At 43.0% G+C, this 20,759-nt stretch overlaps 1 protein-coding gene across 1 annotated transcript in view; it reads left to right on the forward strand.

The window, feature by feature from the left end:
* The window catches only part of LOC140355866 (uncharacterized), a 117,037-nt gene extending 96,554 nt beyond the window's left edge, over positions 1-20,483 (forward strand). The window contains exons 16-17 of the mRNA XM_072440507.1: positions 4,780-5,535; positions 19,142-20,483. Coding sequence (XP_072296608.1) covers positions 4,780-5,535; positions 19,142-20,483 — 2,098 coding nt within the window. The remainder of the gene's footprint in view (positions 1-4,779; positions 5,536-19,141) is intronic.
* The last annotated feature ends 276 nt before the right edge of the window (positions 20,484-20,759 follow it).

A 20,759-nucleotide genomic window follows, 5' to 3' on the forward strand; every position in this document is an offset into this window, starting at 1 on the left:
TGGTGGTGGCACCTTTAGTTGCGTGCCAACCGCCGATAAACAATACTAGAAGAAGAAGAAGAAGAAGAAGAAGAAGAAGAAGTACTTCCGTGAGTTAGGCGTGTATGATCTAGTGCCTGCCATGCTGCTGGACTCGCTGCTTAAACCCGCGACCTACAACGACTCCAACTCAACATAGCCGAAGGTAAGTGAAGAATGACATTATATTTGTAAAGGAATGTGTTTCCTTCACTTATATCCGGCGTTTAGGCCATAGTTTTAACTTGTTTGTGACGTTAGCTAGTCGGCTAACGCTAGTCGGCTGACGCTAGTCGGCTAAAGCTGGTCGTCTAACGCTACAAACGTAAATCAACAACACAAATGAAGTGAACTCTTTTTATCGGTTCGGCTGGATGTGAAGTGAATTACTGAGAGTGTGTTTCTACTATTATTTTACATGTTTATTGCTTTTTATGAAAGATATACACGTTTTTACCGTTGTCCCAGCAACAATACATAGCTTCACGCTGACGTCGTCATCCGGGTCACTTGACCTAGTAACGGGGGCAGTCAGTTTGCGAGGGGGAAACAACACCATAACTACCGCGTGTCACGTGGTTACGCAGAGCATTTGGAGCATCAGTGATTTGAACATCCCAAAACTGAGCAACTTTTTGAGATCGATCAGAATGACAGTTAGCTTACTCGGTATCAAGGTTTTGTGAGGGGGCAGTGACCCGGATGTTGTGACGTCATCTGAAGCTATGTATCGTCTCAGTAGAAGTGCATGTGACACACTGAATGGACAGTCCACTCTCGATGCACTTGGACAGATCCTTCTTCTTCAAAGACAGAGAAGTCTCCTCGGGGGTCTTTCGTGTTCCTGTAAATGAATAAATCTTGTAAATGATTCATCAACTTAACTGCATTGATGACATCAGTAATAAGCCCTCACTTCCTCTGTTGTGCTGCAGTCTTTGTTTAGTGCAACGCGTACATCCATGGATTTGCTCTTCCATGACAGATGTAACCTAAAGCATTGTTTATTATTTTCTGATCGGATGTTGCATCCCGATCAGTGATCGGATATACATTTTACTCTTACTAGTTTGATCAGCGTTATACATTTCAAGCTTATTATTAGTCTCTCTCCTCCGTATAACACATGAATGGATCATGACATTTTACTGCCCACACTTTACGGCAGTTAACTTGCATCATGGATCAATCATCCGCATGTCCAGGGAATTTCGCGGACACCACACAGCAGAGAGCATCTTAACAGATTAAGGAAAAAATGCTCAATAACTGGGGCATCGACAAGCAACGAGTCGGTGTAATTTTGCGTGACAAGCGCTGCTAATATGAAGAAAGCTATGTGTGAGACGGGAGTGCGGAGTGTGCGCTGCGTTGCACATTCTGGCCATCTCTGCGTACAGAACTTGCTTTCCCAACACGGCGTGATAGACACCGTGGCTACTGCGAGGATGAGTGTAGGTCGCTTCAAACACTGGCCCCTGGCCTACTCTCGACTCGACAACAGATGGATTTCATCAAGAAAAACATACGTTTTATTATTTAAGCCCAAGAGTATTAAGAGTGCAGTTCTGAAAAGCACATTATGGCCTTACTTTATGACACTGTTGCAATTTTAATACACTTTGTTTATTTGTTTACATGCTTCTGGGGATTTTAAGTTGAGCTGCTTTTTTATTTAATTCAAATTCTGCACTATTGTTTCTTATTCAAGCTACCTCAAAAAAGGTGCACTGTTAAAGTGTTATAAAATAAAATAAAAACTGCGACAACCTGCATTTGTGCATTTAAAAAAAAAAGTTACTGTACTAGGGAAAGAAATCCCGCACACTGTCTTACTTGCGAATAAAAATGTATTGGTAAAGAGGCAACGTTTCGGCAACTGGGCCTTCGTCAGGCAAATGGGTAACTGAGGATGGGACAGAGGTTTAAATAGGAGTGGCCTAAAAAATAGGAGTGGCCAATCACAGATGTTAAAGGTCCCATAACATGCAAAATCGACTTTTCAGAGCTTTTAACCTTCTTACATTGCTATTTGTGCTTCATATTTGTCCAGAGTGTTTTTTTGATTGATTCCCGCAGTGTTTAGCTATATTACAGACTATCTCCTTTCCACAAATCTCCAAACTGACGGGCGGTGGGGCAAGACCGCGTCATAAGGGCAAGCACGCGTCATTAGCCCCCCTCACCCCCCGCCTGCCGCCTCCCGCCCCCTTCCCCCCGGCTCCGCGCTGCTGTCTCCCTTCAAGCTCATTCCGGAGTTTTTCTGCTTCGATTTACGAGGAAACACGGCTCAAAGAGGCCCAAAACGTCATTAATGATATCGCACTCTTTACTCTTATCACAATGGTGAAGGTTTATGTGGCACTTGATGCAGCAACCGGGAAAATAAACGGAGAGAAGTTCTATCCGATACGAAAAACCAGGAAATAAGAGCGCGATGGACATAAGACTTTTTTTTATCTATCTCTATCTCTATCTCTATCTCTATCTCTATCTCTATCTCTATCTCTATCTCTATCTCTATCTCTATCTCTATCTCTATCTCTATAGATAGATAGATAGATAGATAGATAGATAGATAGATAGATAGATAGATAGATAGATAGATAGATAGATAGATAGATAGATAGATTCTCACTCATTCGCGCGGAGCTGCGCAGCGCGGAGCAGACAGCTGTGGGGCTACGTCACGGGTGGGCGGGGCACACACGCTCTCTGAGACTACGTCACGGGTTGGGCGGGGGAGCCAGATCGCTCTTCGCAAGGTTGGGGGCGAATATCAAACCAAGCCGTTTGCATTTCCGGGTTGGTGAGGGGGTCCAAGGTCTGGGTGATATTTCTTAACTATTATGTTAAGGCTGTTGCACAACCCTTATTATTACCAATTATTATTACCAATTATACACTAGACTACACTAGACTACGAAACGTGAAAAAAAGCATGTTATGGCACCTTTTAATCACAAAACGATAGACAAATAGTGACACCTCATGATGAATTACACATACGTCAAAAATAGTATTAATCACTATTTTTTGAAGGCCCAGTTGCCGAAACGTTGTCTCTTTACCAATACATTTTTATTTGCAAGTAAGACAGTGCGCAGGATTTCTATTATTATTATTATTATTATTATTATTATTATTTTATATATATATATATAATTCCACAAATGTTCCCAATCATTGTGTTCACACGTGCTATCACAGGCAACACAACACCGCTCTGTGACGAGTTCTTGCTGGTTTGCTCACGGCAACAAACCACACTTTTTTGTCGCTGCTCTGAACAGCTGCAAGTTCCCCGAGTTGATCTGGCGCTGTACTCACACCACGTTTGTGAAATATGTTTGCTCATGTAACGGTTATATGATTAAATCCCACGGGCGCATACATGGATGCGCCCGTGGGTAAAACAAAACTAATCAAATGTGTGGTGATTTTCATAGCTTACGATGCCCACAAATGTTTTTTTCCCCGCAGCTTTTGAGTTTGCTCTCACAATTTGACATTCTCGAAACATACGGCCAGTAAATATGCAATAAAATGTTTAAGGTCTGGTTTTCATTATTTTGAAATCCAGGTCGAGTTACCGGAAACACACATTTTTTTCTTCTTATGAAGTTCTCTCAGGTGTGAACTGTTGCCCAGTCAAGTGACCCAAACTGCCATTTTAGAGCCAATTACCTTCCCAGGAATGTTGTGTAGAAGCATTGCGACTCCTGCTGACCAATTTGTTCCATAACTAAAATATATTTTGTCTCCCCAACATTTTTCATCAGTGTTTTTGGTGTGTGTCTCTTGAAGAAGAAAACGATGTGCTTTGGTTTTAGTCGAGTCTCTCAAACCCCGAGCATTGAGAGACGCCTGCCGTGTGGGGCGGGCTGCGGCCTCATGAGTTTGAGTCCGGCTTTCACCTGTTTGCTGCATGTCGTTCCCCAGTCTCATTCCCATTTCCCACTGCACTGTCCTGTCAAAGCCTACAGGCCCAAAAAAACTCTGGAAAAAAAAGTACTCAGAATGTGAAATACAAAGGATCAAACATGACTCTCCCACTTTACCCTCATTCACACAAACACATTTAATTGTTAAATTAAATCAATGTGTTACATTCATTAAATGTTGAATGTAAACATGTTTGAATGACAGAGCTCTGGCTAGACTTGTTTGATGCTGTCGGTCCTCACCCAAAGCCAGAGCCTGTTATACTGTCCACATTCTTATAGAAACAGTAAAGTTCTGTTCGTTTCATAACTCACTGAAGCTTGTGAAAATGACTTATTTTTTTCCATGACAACACCACTCTCAATGGTGATAAGGAATTGACAAAAGTATAAGTTATTTATTTAACCCTATTATTACTTAACATCTTCTTTTTCTGTGTTCATGGCAGATCTAAAAGTCCATCAGAAGAATGGGGTTCACCTGTGACCAGTGTGGAAAGACATGGAGCTGTTCTTCTGCGCTCAAGAAACACTACAGAACTCACACAGGAGAAAAACCATACGAGTGTGACCAGTGTGGAAACAGTTTTCCTACAGCAAGAGCTCTCAAAATACACACTAGTATCCACACTGGAGAGAAATCTTACAGCCGTGATGTTTGTGAGACGGCATTTTGCCGGTCAAGCAGCTTAATATCACACATGAAAGTCCACACTGGAGAGAAACCTTACAGCTGTGATGTTTGTGAGAAGACATTTTCAAGCTCAAGCTACTTAAAAAAACACATGAGAATCCACACTGGAGAGAAACCTTACAGCTGTGATGTTTGCCAGAAGACATTTTCAAGCTCAAGCTACTTAAAAAAACACATGAGATTCCACACTGGAGAGAAACCTTACAGCTGTGATGTTTGTCAGAAGACATTTTCAAGCTCAAGCAACTTAACATCACACATGAGAGTCCACACTGGAGAAAAACCTTACAGCTGTGATGTTTGTGAGACGGCATTTTCATACTTGTGCAGCTTAATAAAACACATGAGAGTCCACACTGGAGAAAAACCTTACAGCTGTGATGTTTGTGAGAAGGCATTTTCATGCTCAAGCCACTTAACATCACACATGAGAGTCCACACTGGAGAAAAACCTTACAGTTGTGATGTTTGTGAGACGGCATTTTCCCAGTCAAGCAGCTTAACATCACACATGAGAATCCACACTGGAGAGAAACCTTACAGTTGTGATGTTTGTCAGAAGACATTTTCATGCTCAAGCAGCTTAACATCACACATGAGAATCCACACTGGAGAGAAACCTTACAGTTGTGATGTTTGTGAGACGGCATTTTCATGCTCAAGCAGCTTAACATCACACATGAGAATCCACACTGGAGAGAAATCTTACAGCTGTGATGTTTGTCAGAAGACATTTTCAAGCTCAAGCAGCTTAATAAAACACATGAGAGTCCACACTGGAGAGAAACCTTACAGCTGTAATTTTTGTCAGAAGACATTTTCATGCTCAAGCAGCTTAATAAAACACATGAGAGTCCACACTGGAGAGAAACCTTTTAAGTGTGACCAGTGTGAAAAGGCTTTTAGAACATCACCTGAGCTCTCGAATCACTACACAACCCACACAGGAATAACACTAAATGAGTGTGACCAGTGTGGAAACAGTTTTTCTACAGCAAGCGCTCTCAAAAGTCACACCAGAATCCACACTGGAGAGAAACCTTACAGCTGTGATGTTTGTGAGACGGCATTTTCCCAGTCAAGCAGCTTAATAACACACATGAGAATCCACACTGGAGAAAAACCTTACAGCTGTGATGTTTGTGAGAAGGCATTTTCAAGCTCAAGCAACTTAACATCACACATGAGAATCCACACTGGAGAGAAACCTTACAGCTGTGATGTTTGTGAGAAGGCATTTTCAAGCTCAAGCAACTTAACATCACACATGAGAGTCCACACTGGAGAGAAACCTTACAGCTGTGATGTTTGTCAGAAGACATTTTTCCACCCAGGCAGCTTAATAAAACACATGAGAGTCCACACTGTTGAAAAGCCTTAGCGGCTAAGGCTTTTATCAGATGCATGTGTTTTCATATCAAACGCTTGCTAATGTTCATGTTTTACCATAAATGAGCTCATCATCTGGACACTGTTTTTTTTTTTCCCAACTCCTTCAAGAGTCATTCTCAATATGTGGATGTAGTCTGAGAATGCAAATATTTACTCTACTCTATGAAGGGTGTTTACAATTTCACTTGAGATTACTCTCCTTTGTATCCTAACTGTAAAGGGCTATCAAAACCCTTTTGTTAGCTGATGTTAGCTCCCTCATCACTGAGTACCTGATTAGCGTCAGAATGGACAGGGCTTTTCCCGCCCCATGGCTTCAAGACACTATTGTATGCGACCGGTATGTTTAACGTTAAATTTCTATTCAAAGAGCTCTTTCTGAACAAAATGGCCTCTGTAGGACATATGTGTCCATAGAGACCTTTAAGAGACATTACCTTTTCATAATTCAGACACTGTTGCAGAAAGCAAAGCAAAATGTTGGATGGGTGGAAGAATGTTCCCCATCCCCCATGGACCAACAACACTGTCTTCACCACACCCCCCTCCCCCCCTTTGGGTCAACACCTCTGATAAAGAACACAGAGGACACACAATGGGTCCAAGGACCTGACCCCTGTGGAGAAGTGGAATCGTCCACTGTAACAAATCCTCTTGTTCTGCTGGATGGAAACTTTCTCAGGATGAAGTCCTTAATGACTGTATTTCACATTTAAACTGACTTAACGTTTACTGTGTGATCTAAACTTGTAAATAAATCATGCTTTAGTTTAGTTTGCCTTAAGAACTGTGTTAGAAATGTGTTTATGTCATATTTAATGTACTTCCTCATGACCTGCTAATGATGTGTGGGAGGGGCTTCCATTGTCTCCCACGTCTCAGCACTGTGCTCAGAATGTCAAATCTTCGAACGCTAAACTCTGAGCAAAGACCAGCGCCACAGACGGCTCTAAGGACCCAAAGATCTCTGAGGAGGCCTTGATCCACATCTGGGCCTTCTCTTGGACACATGAGACATGAGAGTGGCTGAAACTTGCAGAGTGGCATTAAAGTGAGGTTTCATCCAGATTATTTTAGAATTAATCAAAACTTACTTTTCACGTTGATCCCAGACATAGCTGGTGTAATTAATGTGTAATTACTTGCTTTGATATTTTTGTTTATTAAACTACACAAAATCATTCCGGTTTGTAGACTTTTTATTGATCTTTTTTTTTTTAGAGTTATAGTTGTCAGTCAATGGATAAAGTGCTCCCTTTTCAGAAAACGAGACTCGGTAGGTATTAATGTTTTGCTGAACAAGCTTCAGATTTTGCCCTTTTTAAATTTAAATCTGAACAATAACTACCTAAAATCCTAGCCCCAGAGAATATTGTCCATAACAAACACCATGTTCAAGCACAAGGGTGTCCATCAGTGCACGTGGCACCAGGACGCATACTTCCCAACTCTCTTGGAGATATTTATTTAAAAAAATAAAAATCAACCTTTTCTACTAGCCTTTACTTTGGTAGCAAAGGCGAGCGGGGGGAGCATACGGGGGACACGGGCGCCGCCATGTTTGTTGTGATTACGCTGCTGAGCGTTTCCATCCCAGAATTCAACGCAGGTCAAATTTAATCCGAAATCTACACCATGATAGTGAACGACATGAGCGTTAACAAAGATAGCGGCGCCAATAAGGATAAATCGACTGATGAAAATAAATACCGGTTCTACACTACATGGTTTGTTTAATATAGAAATATACTATGAAGCGTAAAGTGGGACGAATATGCATCCGATGAGTCATGTGGCTCGCCTCATTAGTGTTATTTTCGGTTAATTCTGATAAAATTTGAAATCTCCCGCATAGGGGGGCAATCTCCCATTTTTTAATGTGTTATCTCCCCCCTGGGATGGTAAATAATTTGGGAAGTATGAGGACACCCTAGGCTGGAGATCAATTATCGGCTTCGTTGTCGTGTCATCTGACCTCCGGCCACGTATCTTGGACACTCGGGTGAAGAGAGGAGCAGAGCTGTCAACTGATCACCACCTGGTGGTGAGTTGGATCCGCTGGCGGAGGAGGAAGCTGTGCAGACACAAGCGCATTGTGAGGGTCTGTTGAGAACGTCTTGCGGAGCCCTCTGTCAGTAGGGTCTTCAACTCACACCTTCGGAACAGCTTCTCCCATTTCTTGGGGGAGGCTGGGGACATTGAGTCAGAGTGGACCATTTTCGTGACCTCCATCGTCGATGCGGCTGCTCAGAGCTGTGGTCGCAAGGTCTCAGGTGCCTGCAGGTACGGCAACGCCCGAACCCGGTGGTGGACACCGGAAGGGATGTTGTCAGGCTGAAGAAGTAGGCCTATCAGGCCTCTTTGGCTTGTAGGACTCCTGAGGCCTTTGACAGGTATCGGCTGACCAGACGAGCCGCAGCTTGTGCTGTCGCTGAGAGGAGTTTGGGGAGATCATGGAGGAGGACTACTGGTTGCCCCCAAAGAAATTCTGGAAAACCGTCCGTCGCCTCACCAACACCGTTTACGGTGCGGGTGGAGACCTGCTGACCTCAACTGGGGATGTTGTCAGGACGGTGGAAGGAATACATTGAGAACCTCCGTAATCCCACTATCACATTTTCCGAAGAGGAAGCAGACTGAAGACTCTGAGGCTGACTCGTCCATCGCCCAAGCTGAAGTCATTGAGGTTGTTGGCAGACTCCTTGGTGGCAGGGCTCCTGGGGTGGATGAGATCTGCCCTGAGTACCTAAAATTTTTCTGGATGTTGTAGGACTGTCTTGGCTGACACATCTAAGTGTCTCTGGACTGGCAGACCGGAGTGGTCATCCCTCCGTTCAAGAAAGGGGACCGGAGGGTGTGTTCCAACTACAAAGGGATCACACTCCTCAGTAAGGTCTGTTCCAGGGTACTGAAGAGGAGAATACGACTGATAGTCGAACCTCAGATTCAGGAGGAGCAGAGTGGTTTTTGTCCCGGTCGTGGAACACTGGACCAGCTCTAGACTCTCTATCGGGTGCTCGAGGGTTTATGGGAGTTTGCCCAACCAGTCCACATGTGCTTTGTGGATCTGGAGAAGGCTTTCAACCGTGTCCCTCGGGGTGTCCTTTGGGGGGTGCTCTGGGGCTACGGGGTCCGGGGCCCTTTGCTCAGGGCTGTCCGGTCCCTGTATGACTGGAGCAGGAGCTGTGTACATTGGAGTAAGTCAAACCTGTTCCCAGTGCGTGTTGGATGCCAGGGCATCCCTTTGTCACAGGTTCTGTTTTTTGTTTTTATGGACAGAATTTCTAGGCGCAGTCAGGGGTCGGAGGCTGTGGTCAGGGGTCGGAGGGTGTTCGGTTTGAGGACCACAGGATTTCATCTCTGCTGTTTGCAGACGATGTTGTCCTGATGGCTCCATCAAACCCGGACCTGCAACATGCACTGGGACGGTTTGAGCCGAGTGTGAAGCGGCTGGGATGAGAATCAGCTCCAAATCCGAGGCCATGGTTCTCAACCGGAAAAAGGTGTCTTGCCCTTTCCAGGTGGGTGGGGAGTCCTTGCCCCAAGTGGAGGAGTTCAAGTATCTCGGGGTCTTGTTCACGAGTGAGGGAAGAGGGAACGTTAGATTGACAGTTGGATCGGTGCAGCGGTCTGTTGTGGTGAAGAAGGAGCTGAGTCGAAAGGCAAAGCTCTCAATTTACCGGTCAATCTACATTCCCTCACCTATGGTCATGAGGTAATATTTTGAATAATTGGTTAAATCCAACTGAACTCTTTGCTTTGAAAACCACTGCAAATATGATGACGGTTCAAAACCATGAACCATTTGCTCAATATTCAAACCCATTTTGGGCTGTATTCAAAATCAGAGCGTATTAAAAAAAAAGTCAAAATGTGTCCTGTTGAGTTGTGCTGTAGACCTTTAGTCGAACAATCGATCAATGGTGTCTTTGTCAAATTCATTTTGGGTTCTTTTGAAGGATTAATATTCACAACAACAGAAAAGAATAAACAAGTGAGATACTGTGAGATTTGGGAGTGAATTATGGGTTCATTCTGTCGTTTTTCATGTAAATACACTGGTCGTTTTCTTTAAAAATAAAAAAAAAATATTTGCAATAGTGTGAACTCCTGTGATCTTGTGGTGTTGTCGTTCCACTTTGGGTTAAATACATGTTCTGTTAGCAAAATATATAAAATCAATGTTGTTTTTAAGATGGGCTGAATTTGAATATTAAGTTTATTGTTGATGGTAAAAAGTTCAAACCTCAACTAACACATTTAAACACATTTCTGTTGTATTGAAATAATATTGTCTGATTATCGTTATCAGGAATTAGATAAAGATTTTTGTCACTATTTTTGCCTTAGTCTTATCATAAAGATACTAAATAGTTTTGCCCGCTTTAATCGTGTCTACTGCACGGTTTTGGCCGTAGAGGTTTAGGTTTATAGTTTTACTTCCTGTTTGTAATTTATGACATCACACTAGTGAATTACCCAGCAACCACTTTTTGATTCGACAAATAGAAATATATGAGCGCTCCTTTATTTTGTTGAATTAACATTTATAGGGTGAAAAACAGTTGTTTTGTGTAAATTATACATCTACTCTGGCTGGACCCTAATGTGATGTCACTTCCTGTCATTTACTATAGATTTGTTTGTACTTTTCCTTGCATATAGCCGCTCGATCGGTGTAAAACTAGGGTTCATATGTACAACAGATACAGACACACCAAATAAACCCTGTAACGTGCCCTTTGAACTAGGGACTGTTGAATGTGGTGTCGATGAGTCTCGCAGGCCTGTTTGAATAGAACGGTTTGGCGTCTTGATTGTGTGTTACAAAGTTGCGTGTCTCTCATGTAACGCGCCTGAGCAGACGTTCAGCCCAGCGCTTCCGTTTTGCAGCGTATAAGGAAGAAAACTGTCTGGATGTTGCCAGAGCCCATTATTCTAACACTTTCCGAGCCGGGCCACGTGACAGATGATTGAACGCTTTTCTTTCAACACTGACGATTTCAGTTTGAGTTGAGTTTGTCTTATTAAAAGCAGACTGACTTTTAACACAAAAAATAGTCACATTTCTTTCTCCATTTTGCTGGAGGTGTGATTTTTGTTAGTCTCACTATTAAATCTGCAAGTGAAAAGTAACGTTAAGGCTCAATTAATGAAAAAAATATGACAATCACAGTTATTAAAACCATAACTGTAATCACGATTATTCAAACAATTATTTGTTTTAGAGCAGGGATGTCAAATTTTACCGTTTTGATTAAATATCACGATTTAATGATTGATCACGATTATTGAGACTGTGACCAAACAACAGTGACAGTGAATTTCCCTGGGAGCGCCCCGGGTTTTTGCCTCTGTGACACAAGCGGTGTGCTTGGCCTGCCGATACCTGTCAACGGCCTTAGGAGTCCCATAAGCAGAAGAAACCTTATCCCTTACGCCATCCCGTACTTCCGGCGTCCACCACCGGCTTCGGGGGTTGCCGCCTTCCTAGATTTTTAAAGATGAATATTCATTAAAAACCTATAAAAGGTTAATTTGAAAAAGTAAAAAGTGTGTATGATACCTGGAGACAAAAAGTACTAAAAAAAAACTTAGATTTGACTTTCTAGTTTACCTGATTTAGAAGCTATTACATTTTATTATTATTATCTAATTAGGGTTGAATTGAAAAAAGTACAAGGTGTGCTTGATACCTAGAAATTAAACCTACTATAAAAGACAGTAGAATCTATTGAAAGAATTCCTTGTTTTTTGAAGGTGAATATTCATAAACTACCTGTCCTGATAACGAGACTGTGACTGGGGCTTAGCATCGGACCTCTTCTTGACTGGAAAACATCATAATGGCCAATGTGAAACCTGTGGAAAAGAAGAAACTGTCCCCCATGTTTTAATGGAGTGTAACAGGTTTGCAGTTCAGAGGAGATCACTTTTGTCCCACTTCTTTGATCTGGGGTTTAAATCTGTGTCAGTGAAGACTTTGCTTGTCCCCTCTTTGCATCAGCAGGTGTACAGAGCGTCATAACGGACTATCACCAGTGAGAGGCAGCAGTGCTCTGTGTGGTGCGTAGTCTCCCGGAAATACATTGTTACCTGCCTGGCTGGCCCCTTGAAGAGAGAGGGTGGCATTGTGGGTAGCCGGAAGTGTCTTGTTGTTTTTGGGTCTGTTTTTCGATGTTTTTTCGTCGCGCGCGTGTCTGCCACCGCTGATCCGTATGTCCTGCATTCCGCTTCATGTAACCAAATAAAATCGTGTTGCAACGAGTACTATGCCTGCTCAGCCTCTGTACCACGGTTAGGAGTTTACTGGGCAGGGGAAGTATTAATAAATCCGGAGGTGGAAATAAATTTGGCCACGTCCCGGAAGGGACCTGCGCGCTAATGTATAGCTTACATAGAGATATCGTTCTACTGATGCGCGCAGATCTCTATTGGTGGTGCGGAGGCAAAGTGCTTCACCATGCATTATACGGCAAGAATGAAGGTCCTTGTGCCCTAGTATCTCTCATTGTGCAGGCAGTCGTGTTTCCCATGACAGCTAACGACATTTTGCAGTGGGCTGATTCTCCTGTCCGGATGGCAGAGAACCCACTGCGTCCCATGAGATCGGTAGGGAAATCCACTCCCTGGCTGAGTGAAGCTGACCCAACCTACGTCGATGCCATAGGAGTCCCACGGGGTGTACCAGACGAGTATAAAATCAGTAATCAAGTGGCCGCAGGATTTGAATCATTCTTTTGCCCGTGGTGTACTATAAATAAAAACGTTGATAGAATGAATTACATCCATTATAATATTCAGAAACTGGGTAATTTTTCCCAGGAAGGGTTCACTGCTGTACACGAGCAGCTAGCCGCTACCTCTCTGATGGCCTTCCAGAATCGTATAGCCTTGGACATGCTCTTGGCAGAGAAAGGCGGGATTTGCGCCATGATAGGGGAGGAGCAATGTTTTACTTTTATACCGAATAACACACGCGAAGGGGGCCGTTTGACCCAGGTTGTTGACGGATTACGCACAATAAATAGAAAGATGAAAAAGCATTCGGGGGTAGACACATCCATGTGGGATTCATGGATGAATTATTTTGGTAAATGGAAAGGGTTAATGTCGTCTGTGATACTCTCCCTCGCCGTTTTCCTGGCCATCCTGGTCTTGTGTGGCTATGGCTGCATACCCTGTATCAAGACCCTCACGGTGTCTTACCCACCTGGTGGAACGAACGATCGACGGCTTTGTGGCTCAGGCAGGAGGAGGTCAGTATATGTTGATATGTTGGTGCCAAAGGAAGATGCTGTCCTCCCGGAGGAAGAGGAATGTTATCTACTCTAACCTTTCCCTTTGTCTAGTGTGCTGCGCTGTGCTTTATTTTTCAGAGTTGTCTGGTGAGCCGAACAATGGGAAAGTTTTGCAGTTCTGTAGTAGACATGTTTATATTGATGCACGGTTTTCTCACCAGTGATGGTTTGGTTCTATGTGAATTATTTGATTATATATGGGTTCTGATTGTGATCTCCTTCAGATATCAACAGGGGAATGAAGTATATTGATTATGCTCATGTATCGCTTCATTCTTCTGCCCAGTCCAGATGAAGGGAGATCGGAGGGTCGGAAAAGAGTAGTGAGAGAGCAGAATAATCCTAAAGTAATCCTTCAATTTAAAACTGAGAGTGAGTTAGGAAAAATTGGAATCTTGGCGCTGTCAAGGGAGATAAAGAAGATATTGGGGGATGTAGCATTTGCCAGTGTTGAGAGATGGTAATCTACTGATTGTGTGTGATTCGGAGGCGCAGAAAAACTCAGCAATGCAGAAAAGTAGCATTGGAAAGATGGCTGTAAGTGAGTTTAAGGTTGTTGGAGAAAGGAAAGGAGCACGTGGAGTAGTCACAGGAATCCCCCTGGATGAAGATCTGGATAAGTTTAAAAACAGTTTGGGTGCAGGGGTGGATTCTGTTAAGAGATTGATGAGATGGAGTGATGGCCAAAGAATTCAGAGCATGTCGGTTTTATTGGAATTTAAAGATGTGCTTCCTGAGAGAGTGAAGGTCGGCTGTTTGAGTTTCCTGGTAAGAGAATATGTCCCTCCTCCACTCCGGTGCTACAAGTGTCAGCTTTATGGCCACATAGCAGCGGTGTAAAGAGGCAAGCAGAAATGTTTAAAATGTGGAGGTGAACATAAGATTGAAGAATGTGAGGAAAATGCTCAGATTAAGTGCTGTAATTGTGGGGGACAGCACACTGCGACGTTTGGTGGATGTGAGGTAAGAAAGAAAGCTGTACAAATTGAAAAGGTAAAAATGTTGAATAACATCTCGTATGCAGAAGCTGCAACGAAGGTCCAAATACAGAAACGAGGAAACACTGCTGACACCAGTGTTGTTCCAAAAAGAGGAGGAACAAGTATAGTACTAGTGCTGTTGATGACTTGGTAGTATTTTTGTCTTATGTGATAAATTGCTCTGAACAAGTCAAACGTAAACCAGACAAAGCTAAGATGATAGTAGAGGGGGCGGAGAAATTCCTGGGTGCTAAAGGTATCTCTTGGGAGCTAATGAACAAAAGGTTAGAGGGGAACAGTAAGGCAGGAGGAGAAACAAGTGAGAAGACCTGATTATACTGCAGTGGAATGCCAGGAGTCTCATTGCAAATGGACAGGAATTTAAAGGATATGTACAAGATAGTAAGGTGAAACCGGATGTCATTTGTGTTCAAGAAACCTGGCTAAAGCCAACATTAGATTTTGTTATTAGAGGGTACGAGTGTGTTCGAAGGGATAGGCAAGGAGGAAATGGTGGAGGATGTGCAATATTTATCAGGAATGGGATCAGTATAGAGTTTTAGGTAAAGGGAAAGAATTATAATTCATTGTGATAGAAGTGTGGGGGAGAGTTCTTCTATTAAGAGTGCTTTTTAAACTTCCTATAAGTTATCTATCCCTTTCCTCTGAATCTACCTGCGTTGCAACAACAAAATTTCCCCATGTGTGGACAAAAAAGGAATATCTTATCTCATCTTAAGCGTTTAACACTGGAGGGTCTGCAGGATTTTATGGTTCATCTTGAGGGCAAATCTACATGTTGTGGTGATTTTAATGCTCATAGTACGTTGTGGGCATAATGATGAGAATGGGTTGGTGATAGAGGATTTAATGGATATGAAGGGTCTTGTATGTTTGAATGACGGGAGTGGAACTAGATTTAATGCTGGTGTCAGCGGAACCACCTCCTCATCAACGCGGGGAAGACCAAGGAGATGGTGGTGGACTTCCACAGAGGCCACCCCACTGCCCCCTCACCAGTGAACATCCAGGGACGGGACATTGAGAGAGTGACTCATACAAGGACCTGGGTGTTCATCTGAACCACAAACTGAACTGGACTCATAACACAGACGCACTGTACAGGAAGAGCCAGAGTCGGCTCTACCTCATGAGACTCAGGTCTTTTGGAGTGACAGGGCCACTCCTGAAGACCTTCTCTGACTCTGTGGTGGCATCAGCTCCTGTAGGTGTGGCCTGCTGGAGCAGCAGCATCACAGAGAGGGAGAGGAAGAAGCTGGACAAGGGTCCTGACTAGATTCACATCTATGCTGGACCATGAGTGTCGCCCCCTGCAGGACACTCTGTCCGCTCTGGAGAGCAGCTTCAGAGAGACTGATCCAACCTCGCTGTGCGAGGGAGAGGTTTCACAGGTCTTTCCTTCCTGCTGCTGTCAGACTGTATAACAAACACTGCTAGCCCTGAACATGTGCAATACTGATTTAACCATGTGCAATACTGTCATATTCATGTGCAATTACTGTCATACTCATATGAAGAAAGCTATGTGTGAGACGGGGGTGCGGAGTGTGCGCTGCGTCGCACATTCTGGCCATCTTTGCGTACAGAACTTGCTTTCCCAACATGGCGTGATAGACACCGTGGTTACTGCGAGGATGAGTGTAGGTCGCTTCAAACACTGGCCCCTGGCCTACTCTCGACTCGACAACAGATGGATTTCATCAAGAAAAACATACGTTTTATTATTTAAGCCCAAGAGTATTAAGAGTGCAGTTCTGAAAAGCACATTATGGCCTTACTTTATGACACTGTTGCAATTTTAATACACTTTGTTTATTTGTTTACATGCTTCTGGGGATTTTAAGTTGAGCTGCTTTTTTATTTAATTCAAATTCTGCACTATTGTTTCTTATTCAAGCTACCTCAAAAAAGGTGCACTGTTAAAGTGTTAAAAAATAAAATAAAAACTGCGACAACCTGCATTTGTGCATTTAAAAAAAAAAGTTACTGTACTAGGGAAAGAAATCCCGCACACTGTCTTACTTGCGAATAAAAATGTATTGGTAAAGAGGCAACGTTTCGGCAACTGGGCCTTCGTCAGGCAAATGGGTAACTGAGGATGGGACAGAGGTTTAAATAGGAGTGGCCTAAAAAATAGGAGTGGCCAATCACAGATGTTAAAGGTCCCATAACATGCAAAATCGACTTTTCAGAGCTTTTAACCTTCTTACATTGCTATTTGTGCTTCATATTTGTCCAGAGTGTTTTTTTGATTGATTCCCGCAGTGTTTAGCTTTAGTACAGACTATCTCCTTTCCACAAATCTCCAAACTGACGGGCGGTGGGGCAAGACCGCGTCATAAGGGCAAGCACGCGTCATTAGCCCCCCTCACCCCCCGCCTGCCGCCTCCCGCCCCCTTCCCCCCGGCTCCGCGCTGCTGTCTCCCTTCAAGCTCATTCCGGAGTTTTTCTGCTTCGATTTGCGAGGAAACACGGCTCAAAGAGGCCCAAAACGTCATTAATGATATCGCACTCTTTACTCTTATCACAATGGTGAAGGTTTATGTGGCACTTGATGCAGCAACCGGGAAAATAAACGGAGAGAAGTTCTATCCGATACGAAAAACCAGGAAATAAGAGCGCGATGGACATAAGACTTTTTTATCCATCTCTATCTCTATAGATAGATAGATAGATAGATAGATAGATAGATAGATAGATTCTCACTCATTCGCGCGGAGCTGCGCAGCGCGGAGCAGACAGCTGTGGGGCTACGTCACGGGTGGGCGGGGCACACACGCTCTCTGAGACTACGTCACGGGTTGGGCGGGGGAGCCAAATCGCTCTTCGCAAGGTTGGGGGCGAATATCAAACCAAGCCGTTTGCATTTCCGGGTTGGTGAGGGGGTCCAAGGTCTGGGTGATATTTCTTAACTATTATGTTAAGGCTGTTGCACAACCCTTATTATTACCAATTATACACTAGACTACACTAGACTACGAAACATGAAAAAAAGCATGTTATGGCACCTTTAATCACAAAACGATAGACAAATAGTGACACCTCATGATGAATTACACATACGTCAAAAATAGTATTAATCACTGTTTTTTGAAGGCCCAGTTGCCAAAACGTTGTCTCTTTACCAATACATTTTTATTTGCAAGTAAGACAGTGCGCAGGATTTCTATTATTATTATTATTTTATATATATATATATATATAATTCCACAAATGTTCCCAATCATTGTGTTCACACGTGCTATCACAGGCAACACAACACCGCTCTGTGACGAGTTCTTGCTGGTTTGCTCACGGCAACAAACCACACTTTTTTGTCGCTGCTCTGAACAGCTGCAAGTTCCCCGAGTTGATCTGGCGCTGTACTCACACCACGTTTGTGAAATATGTTTGCTCATGTAACAGTTATATGATTAAATCCCACGGGCGCATAAGTGGATGCGCCCGTGGGTAAAACAAAACTAATCAAATGTGTGGTGATTTTCATAGCTTACGATGCCCACAAATGTTTTTTTCCCCGCAGCTTTTGAGTTTGCTCTCACAATTTGACATTCTCGAAACATACGGCCAGTAAATATGCAATAAAATGTTTAAGGTCTGGTTTTCATTATTTTGAAATCCAGGTCGAGTTACCGGAAACACACATTTTTTTCTTCTTATGAAGTTCTCTCAGGTGTGAACTGTTGCCCAGTCAAGTGACCCAAACTGCCATTTTTAGAGCCAATTACCTTCCCAGGAATGTTGTGTAGGAGCATTGCGACTCCTGCTGACCAATTTGTTCCATAACTAAAATATATTTTGTCTCCCCAACATTTTTCATCAGTGTTTTTGGTGTGTGTCTCTTGAAGAAGAAAACGATGTGCTTTGGTTTTAGTCGAGTCTCTCAAACCCCGAGCATTGAGAGACGCCTGCCGTGTGGGGCGGGCTGCGGCCTCATGAGTTTGAGTCCGGCTTTCACCTGTTTGCTGCATGTCGTTCCCCAGTCTCATTCCCATTTCCCACTGCACTGTCCTGTCAAAGCCTACAGGCCCAAAAAAACTCTGGAAAAAAAAGTACTCAGAATGTGAAATACAAAGGATCAAACATGACTCTCCCACTTTAGCCTCATTCACACAAACACATTTAATTGTTAAATTAAATCAATGTGTTACATTCATTAAATGTTGAATGTAAACATGTTTGAATGACAGAGCTCTGGCTAGACTTGTTTGATGCTGTCGGTCCTCACCCAAAGCCAGAGCCTGTTATACTGTCCACATTCTTATAGAAACAGTAAAGTTCTGTTCGTTTCATAACTCACTGAAGCTTGTGAAAATGACTTATTTTTTCCATGACAACACCACTCTCAATGGTGATAAGGAATTGAAGTTATTTATTTAACCCTATTATTACTTAACATCTTCTTTTTCTGTGTTCATGGCAGATCTAAAAGTCCATCAGAAGAATGGGGTTCACCTGTGACCAGTGTGGAAAGACATGGAGCTGTTCTTCTGCGCTCAAGAAGCACTACAGAACTCAAACAGGAGAAAAACCATACGAGTGTGACCAGTATGGAAACAGTTTTCCTACAGCAAGAGCTCTCAAAATACACACTAGTATCCACACTGGAGAGAAATCTTACAACTGTGATGTTTGTGAGACGGCATTTTGCCGGTCAAGCAGCTTAACATCACACATGAAAGTCCACACTGGAGAGAAACCTTACAGCTGTGATGTTTGTGAGAAGACATTTTCAAGCTCAAGCTACTTAAAAAAACACATGAGAATCCACACTGGAGAGAAACCGTACAGCTGTGATGTTTGTCAGAAGACATTTTCAAGCTCAAGCAACTTAACATCACACATGAGAGTCCACACTGGAGAAAAACCTTACAGCTGTGATGTTTGTGAGACGGCATTTTCATACTTGAGCAGCTTAATAAAACACATGAGAGTCCACACTGGAGAAAAACCTTACAGCTGTGATGTTTGTGAGAAGGCATTTTCATGCTCAAGCCACTTAACATCACACATGAGAGTCCACACTGGAGAAAAACCTTACAGTTGTGATGTTTGTGAGACGGCATTTTCCCAGTCAAGCAGCTTAACATCACACATGAGAATCCACACTGGAGAGAAACCTTACAGTTGTGATGTTTGTGAGACGGCATTTTCATGCTCAAGCAGCTTAAAATCACACATGAGAATCCACACTGGAGAGAAATCTTACAGCTGTGATGTTTGTCAGAAGACATTTTCAAGCTCAAGCAGCTTAATAAAACACATGAGAGTCCACACTGGAGAGAAACCTTACAGCTGTGATGTTTGTCAGAAGACATTTTCAAGCTCAAGCAGCTTAATAAAACACATGAGACTCCACACTGGAGAGAAACCTTACAGCTGTGATGTTTGTCAGAAGACATTTTCAAGCTCAAGCAGCTTAATAAAACACATGAGAGTCCACACTGGAGATAAACCTTACAGCTGTGATTTTTGTGAGAAGGCATTTTCAAGCTCAAGCCACTTAACATCACACATGAGAGTCCACACTGGAGAAAAACCTTACAGCTGTGATGTTTGTCAGAAGACATTTTCATACTCAAGCAGCTTAATAAAACACATGAGAGTCCACACTGGAGAGAAACCTTTTAAGTGTGACCAGTGTGAAAAGGCTTTTAGAACATCACCTGAGCTCTCGAATCACTACACAACCCACACAGGAATAACACTAAATGAGTGTGACCAGTGTGGAAACAGTTTTTCTACAGCAAGCGCTCTCAAAAGTCACACCAGAATCCACACTGGAGAGAAACCTTACAGCTGTGATGTTTGTGAGACGGCATTTTCCCAGTCAAGCAGCTTAATAACACACATGAGAATCCACACTGGAGAAAAACCTTACAGCTGTGATGTTTGTGAGAAGGCATTTTCAAGCTCAAGCAACTTAACATCACACATGAGAATCCACACTGGAGAGAAACCTTACAGCTGTGATGTTTGTCAGAAGGCATTTTTCCAGTCAGGCAACTTAACATCACACATGAGAATCCACACTGGAGAGAAACCTTACAGCTGTGATGTTTGTCAGAAGGCATTTTTCCACTCAGGCAGCTTAATAAAACACATGAGAGTCCACACTGTTGAAAAGCCTTAGGCCTAAGGCTTTTATCAGATGCATGTGTTTTCATATCAAACGCTTGCTAATGTTCATGTTTTACCATAAATGAGCTCATCATCTGGACACTGTTTTTTTCCCCCCAACTCCTTCAATAGTCATTCTCAATGTGGATGTAGTCTGAGAATGCAAATATTTACTCTACTCTATGAAGGGTGTTTACAATTTCACTTGAGATTACTCTCCTTTGTATCCTAACTGTAAAGGGCTATCAAAACCCTTTTGTTAGCTGATGTTAGCTCCCTCATCACTGAG

This window comes from Eucyclogobius newberryi, unplaced genomic scaffold (assembly GCF_026437365.1).
Source record: "Eucyclogobius newberryi isolate DKJ021-1_F unplaced genomic scaffold, fEucNew1.0.hap1 SCAF_12, whole genome shotgun sequence".
Taxonomy (NCBI): domain Eukaryota; kingdom Metazoa; phylum Chordata; class Actinopteri; order Gobiiformes; family Gobiidae; genus Eucyclogobius; species Eucyclogobius newberryi.